Genomic DNA, 7,446 nt, shown 5'->3' with positions numbered 1-7,446 from the left:
AAATAACAGCATAGAAAACACAAAAGTCTTCTCTCTTTTTATTTTTTATCTCCGAGATTTCTTCCTTTTTTTGTGTGTGAATTGAAATTAATTGAAATGTACGTCTCACTATGAACAGCACAGACAAATTTCAAGTGTAAAAACCCCAGCAACACTCTCGGATTACTCAGGACGCGCATCAGGAATTCGCCAGTCTCCAGGGTGGCTGAGAGAAACGCTGGATCTCCCTTCCCCCTCCCTGCCTCCCACTCTCCCCCTGAGTCTTTCAGGACCGTGGCTACGCTCCTCACTGCGCGCGTCAACAAGCGGTCTCCTTCAGCCCGGGACGAAGCCCCACGCAGCTGCTGTGGTTCCTCAGTGCAAGAGACTGCACAGACAGGAGTGGAGCGCCTCTCTCTTTCTCTCTCTCTCTCTCTCTCTCTCGCTCTGCTGGGATATTCACCTCCAGTGGACTAATCTGAGAAGGATCGAGCCCTTTCCAGCGATCATGACCCATTAGTTGATGGCTCCAAGTATCATTCTGAGGAAAACCAAACTTGTATAAATCCCGAACGCACCCAGCGCCACCGGTTTTAATGTGTTTTATGTGTTTGCGCTCCACAGTAAGGTAAACTGACACATTTTCACAGTGTCTCGGCGTGTGGTTTTCTCCCGTGGATGCGGTCGTCGGGGTCGTTGTTTGAGCCCAGCAGGAACAACCTGTCATAGGGCATCATGATTCCGCTGCTTCTTCATATGCGGATGAGGAACATGTCACCGGAGATGCTGATTTTTCTGCCAATTTTGTGTTTTTTACCTCTGGCCGGAGCGGCTCCGTCTCTGGCCACCGAGCAGCTGGACACGGGGGTGGTAAGTTGACATTACTATTTTTACCTGGAGGTGGGAAGTTTTGCTCGTTGAGGCGGAAAGAAGTTGAATCCAGTGCAGTTAAAAGTGTTAGATGTGCAGTTGCCATTACTTTCAGATGTCGCTCTCTGATCCCCGCATCAGACCGCCTCTGCATCGGGGGGTATCTTTATCTTACGGGCTGCTTGAAAGAACTGAGGGGATAAAAGTGATTTCTTGAGTTCAAATCACTGTTCATGTAATGGCTTCCAATGAATAAATGTAAATATATTTATTTGCCTACGCGGGATATCGACCTCCCTCACAGCATGCTGACATAGTATATATATACCCTGCAGTGATGAATTGCAATCGGGGCTCACTTCCAGCACAAAGACGCCCCAAGCCAGAAGGCGTTAAAGGAACATTTATCTCAACAGTTCAAACGGTGTTACTTACAACGAGGTGGGATAAAGTATTATTTGGTGACAATTTGGCTCTGAAATAGATTAGATTTTGTGATTTACAGGTTGAAGTCAGGAGAGTGTAACTAATTTCATTCACATTCCTGTACAATATCCCAAAATAATATTATTTTATTAAGTATTTTTTTAAAAGCACTAAGTTGTTTCACTTTGTATCTCAAGTTACCCTGTGTAGGAGTATGAGAAAGCAAGCTTGTAGTTTAGTAGTTTAATAGACAGCTGTGGTAATTGAGATGCACCAATTAATGAACAGAGATAGCAAATATCCAATTTTCGCATGATTGACTCTGATGATGATTGACAGTTGGAAAATATTCATTTTAATTTCCCTTCATCCATTATCATGTATTCATTTAAGATTAGGTAATGGTGCTAACAGGTCCAGTCCTTGGAAGGCCTCTCATTATCTTCCTAATTTGCAGTTTCCTCCACTAATTTTCAGGGATGAGATTCAAGTCCAGACAACACAATGTCAATATCATTTTAAGTCAGGATATGTTGGATATAGTTGGAAGAATGTTTTAGACTTAAATTGCCAGTGCAGTGGTGTGAATAGTTTTGAACTTAACCATGTCGCTCCTTCAGCAGGTGGTGGGTGTACTTGACTGAAAAACATTCAAAGAGAGACTTTCAGGAGAAATCCTGTTTAAATGGACAAACCAATTCAACTGATTCCTTTCAATGCAGAGGAGCAGAGGCTCGGCTCCAAACTCTCAAGGGATGTGGAGCGGCTCACGCTGTCTCTAAAACTAATTGTTCCCACCGTACTACAAAAGCTTATTTAAGCAATTTGTATCTGGGATATGGTTACAGCAACTTATGTTCACTTGTGAACAAGACACCACTTGTGAACTTCTCTGCTCAAAGCAGAGATTGACCCTTGACCTGGATGGAGCAGTCCATTTTTTTCCCAATTGAGAACCATGACCTTATTTTTTTCATCCTGGCCAGTTTGCACTTGTCTGCAAACTGCTCTAGTGTAAACTGAAGGCCATGGCTTGTTGATGCCAATGGAACCCCTACATGCAAAGTTCAAAGATGAGACCTTGAGTTCTATGATAGGGGCACATGCATTGGTTAAAATAACAGGGTAATCTGGTAATTTCTTCTATTTCTAATGGATTCAAGTCTATATCCTTTATTTAAGAACTCACAGTGCATTGTTTTTCATTTTGCAATAGTCTTTTGGGAAGGTGGACTGGTTGAAATTGGAATTGGCAGGTCAGACCTCAAAGAAAACCAGAGATATTTATTGGAAGAGAAAAGCCTAATCTTTGCATTTCTAAATAAAAACTCTTGATACAACATCTTAATTTAGTTTTTTTGACTAGGGGGATTGTCTTGTAATTCTGTAATTCTATAATTCTGTATTCATGAAAATGACTCATTTAACACACACTCCCTCCTCAAATCACTGTTGGATTCTTGTCTCTCGTCTTCTTGTCTCTCGTCTTCTCCCATTCTTGTCAATTGATGACAACCCTGCTGTCATCGGCTTCAGGGTTGGATTTGTTTCATACTGTAGCCTACTTTAACTGTGGATGTATTTTTGATGGTGAACCCGCCCCCATAATCCCAGTCGAGGAGTGCTGCTTTGGGAAAAGTCATTCATCTTCTTCTGTTTACCAAACCTGCAGACATGACTTGTCGACTTGACCACAATTTCACACCTTTGAGGATTACATTGTGCTATGCACAGTGAAGAGAGTACCAAGTCATCCTCAAAGATGACAAGCTACTACTGAGGATGGGTCTACTTTAGTTCAGGGCATATATCATATTTTTTGGCATTTATCTCTTTCAGTCATGCTTACCGTCTAACCCACATGTGAGATCAATAACCAAAAATGTATCTATCAATTTGTATAGTAAGAAGAAAAATAGAAGAGAAATGTTTAAGAGGAGTACAAATTTTTCCAACAACCACAGATTTATAAAAGCTCTTTATTTTAAGCAGTTGCTACCTGTATTGTGATGGACCACTTGTAAAAAATTCAAGTATGAAAAACTAGAATTTTTACAGGCATCAGGTAGATTGTGTCATTTCTGCTCTGGTTCTGACCTGCATTTTCACTGTGATACACCTGGGATATTATGACTCAAAAATAATAAATTTCCATGAGCAAACAGTGGTTGTGTAAAGCATTGCAACAGTACTAAATTGAAATAGCCAAGACACTCAATTTTCCACTTGTATTCTGTCCATGGTTTACTCAGGAGAGTTTAACTGTACTGCAGTAATGTCGATGTCAAAAGGTTATTCTGAGGGAATTGTGTTATTTCCCTCAAACTCTGTAAAGCAGTTACTTTTCTCACAATGTCCTTTGGCCACCTGAATCTAATGACACATATATAATTGGTGATAAAAAGTCAAAATCCTGATATGCATTTGTAATTCATCTACTGTCTGATTAGAAAAAAAATAAACCACTGATACAGATACAGGAGGAACATTTTGAGAAAATGGTTATTTTTTTTAAATAATATGTTCCACTGATTTTAGCATGCATTTTGTACTGAGATGCATAAAAAGATAAAAACACTGTAAATGAAACACATTTCTTATCAGAGAAACATTATGCTCAGAAACAACAAAACATTTTTTCAAAAAATAATTTCAACAAGAAGAGTGCTTTAAGTGGATGAGAAAAATTCTCTTCATCTGTTGTTTAATTTCTTAAATCTGAACCCCCTTTTTTTACAGTCTTTGGGGGAAGTAAAAGCGCTCACTCCATTTTTTCCAGTGCCAATAAACAATCACACCTATTCGGCACTCAGTGTTTTTATTCCATACTTTAAAGATGTTTAAGTTATGTCGTTAAATTATGATTACATTTGAAGTTATAAAAATGTAGAGTTTATTGGCAAAACTTTCTGAAGATTTAGATCATTAACCCTTCGAAGCATAAGTGAGTTAAAAACGACAACAAGCTGCTGTTGTTTCATATTCCAGATATTTTGCAAAAATGGTATATTAACATCCTGCCATTTATAATTTGAGGTTACCGTTAGTACATTGTACAAAATTGAAGTTTAAGCATTGCCACCCCAACCCTCTATAAGTGGGTTCAAGAAGGACCCACATTCATTTCCTATGGAATTTCACTGGAACATTTGACTCTGTTCAAGTGTGACTGACAGCAGCATATATTGTATGTTTAGATTTATACAATAAATTTGATATATTTAGGCATTATCTTCAGTTTTACCCAATGATGGTGTGTATTTGTACTCTGTGAAAAAGACGTAGAGAAAGATTAGCACTCGCCTGCTAAGTAATCTCGGTCATTTTATTCGGTACAATTTAGTTTACATTATCACCAATTCACAACACATCATCTCGAGGCAAAGTTATTTTAATACAATCATGCATCCCAATTGATCCTAGTTATCAATCAGTGCATCAAGTTCGGATTATTATTGAAATTGGTTGAAAAGTTTCCATCCAAGCAAACCGAGCATATTGCATTGAGTTATGGACTTGCAGCATCCAGTCCTCCTGCATTAGCATGTAGAGACAATGGACAATCCCTTGCATTGTGTCGTTCCCTCGTACAGCGTATGCATGTAGAAACAGTGGAGAGGAAAAACTCTATTATTGTGTGTGCGTGTGCACATTGATTGAAACACAGTGATTTTAATGCGGGTCCATTTTGACCCAGTTATGGAAGAGTGTAGGGTCCAGTCACTCATGCATCTAAAGGTTAACAATTGCCATTTCCTTTATCCTGACATGTGTTTACATACTCTTGCAACTATTTATTGAGTTGTTGGTTTGTATGAGCCAAGTTACCAGAAGCACCTGTCCATGTTTTTAGGAACCTAATAACTAAAACCAGTAGCTTAGATTAGCTTGAGGCCTCAGGCAGCTCACTGTGTAGTACTGTGACTTTAGTTTTTATTTTATCCTTTCTTTTACAAGGAATGTTTTTTTAACTCCTTACACTTAATATATATATATATATATATATATATATATATATATATATATATATATATATATATATATATATATATATTTAAATTTTATGGAAGTACTAAAGATGCTCTTTTTAGATTATTCCTTATCAAATGGACTTTTAAAATGATGTGATTATATTTGCTTTTGACCAATTTAGAAATATTTGTCATGGGTACTTGTTAAAAAGCATTCAAATTTTATTTTGTTTTTGACATGTTTGGATTATGTGGGTTATTGTTCAATTTCTGCTAAGATAGAAACAAATAGCAGATGCTTTTCACAGTCTCTGGTCCTTTACTGACATTCTTAGATATCATGATTCTCTCCCAGGAACCCCATATAATCTTTTATTAAAAATAAAAAAAATAACTGAAAAGATTTTCCGTCAAAAGATTTTTTAGCAATTGTCAAAAGGACATTTTTCCATTTTTTCTTTTTCTTACTTTGTTGTATATTTAATCTCCAGCTAGATGCTGCTGTGTTTACTTAACATTCATAGTTTGTAGTGTGAGGGTAATTATTGTTTATCTTATCAAGGACAGAGACAGGTATGTCTGCTGTTGTTGTTGTTCAGAGAGTTTACTGTGATCATGGGAGTCAGACAAGCTGACTGACAGATGTGCGCCCTTCTCCCCTGCGACTGGCTGATTGACTTTTAAATAAGACTTTCTCCCACATTGATGAAATTGCTCTCAGCTGTTGAGAACAGGTGGATAATTGGCTGTCGAGGGTTTCAGTGGCCTACTGCATCTCAGTCCATTTGTGTTCATAACTGCCATGCATTTGGGACTCAGGCTGCAAAAACAGTCGTCTACCCTCAGAAGCATGTCCTGATGTTTAGTTCTGTTGCTCCACAGTCCTGTCACACTTCAAAGCCCTGACAAGGCATTTAGCTGAGCTACCGTGCTAGATGTCCCCCCCGTTTTAACTACTGTACACAGTGACCATAATTAGCTGTGCTGTAAACTTCAGTGTGGTTTTGAGGCATCCAGTTTCCAATTTTACGTAGATTCAGCCTTGAACATGACTGCGAAGCACCAATTTTGCAATATAGCATTTGAGGAAGCTTCTATACTACAGCTACAATGTAATCACCTCTATGTGTGCTCCATTTATAATGTCACTTAATCCTTCAGGGCAATCTTCGGTACAAATTTATAATGAGTGACTTCCTGTTTGCCTCCCAAACAGTACTGCACTTATAGCAGCAAACACGGATATCAGCACAATACAATTGTAGAAACAGAACAGAAGTTACAAAATATTTGCTGCTATCTTGTTTGCCACAAGGTTTTTGTCCATCATTCTGTCTTCTCACAAAGGTGCCAGAGGTGATAGAATTTCATCTCAGAGGCAACAAAAATGTGATTTGTAAGCTCTTTAAACCTCTTTATTTATTTATTTTTTCTTTTTTATCGCTATGCAATGTCACCACCATTCTACATGAGCTTTAGCTGCTCAGCCACTAAAAATATAAATCAGGTGTAGGCATAAACTGGCCATTTATGTCCTCAAAAGGCAGAAAGTGAATGCATGGCACCTAAGCGATAGTATTCTACCAAAAATTGCAGCCAAGCAGATTCACATACATTCTGGTCCACTTATTTGTGCATTCTTTACAAAGGTTTAGTTGCAAATGTTGGATTGATAGAGTTCCCTGCAAGCTCACTAGTGATGCAAACACACATCTAACTATCAGGCTGACAGACATCCCAACTTTTGCACCTTTAGTGGAGACAATCATGTCACAACAATGTGAGTTTGTAGGGTGTTTTTTTTTTTTTTTTTTTTTTTAAAAGAGGATTGGGAATAGATAAATAGACAAAAGATAAATAGACAAATGATAAGTGTGCAAATTAAATAAAAAACAATAAAGTAGGATTCTGTAACCAACTCTGATGTTAAAATGTCATAAATTAGAGTTGGACAAGTAGATGTGCTTTTTGAAAGCCACGTTTCTCATGGTGTTACTTGAGAAATAGAGACTTCTGAGGAGTCAATACATAGTTCACATAGATTCTACACCCCCATTTGTGTTCATAACTGCCATGCATTTGGGACTCAGGCTGCAAAAACAGTCGTCTACCTGTTTTTGCAGGTAGACGACTGTCTACCTGCAAAAGCTTTTTTCTCAAGCTTTTTTCTCAAGAAAAAAGCTTGAGAAAAAAACAAGCT

General features: G+C 38.0%; 1 protein-coding gene across 1 annotated transcript in view; it reads left to right on the top strand.

The window, feature by feature from the left end:
• The first annotated feature begins 244 nt into the window (after positions 1 to 244).
• LOC102227435 (matrix metalloproteinase-17) overlaps positions 245 to 7,446 on the top strand; it is a 79,505-nt gene continuing 72,303 nt past the window's right edge. Inside the window, exon 1 of the mRNA XM_005803975.2 lies at positions 245 to 849. Within this exon, the coding sequence (XP_005804032.1) occupies positions 715 to 849 (135 nt within the window). The 5' untranslated portion in view covers positions 245 to 714. The remainder of the gene's footprint in view (positions 850 to 7,446) is intronic.

This window comes from Xiphophorus maculatus, chromosome 8, assembly GCF_002775205.1.
Source record: "Xiphophorus maculatus strain JP 163 A chromosome 8, X_maculatus-5.0-male, whole genome shotgun sequence".
In the NCBI taxonomy this organism is placed as follows: Eukaryota; Metazoa; Chordata; class Actinopteri; order Cyprinodontiformes; family Poeciliidae; genus Xiphophorus; species Xiphophorus maculatus.
The sequence above is the reverse complement of the archived record's forward strand: the minus strand, read 5'-3'. Positions and strand labels throughout refer to the sequence as shown.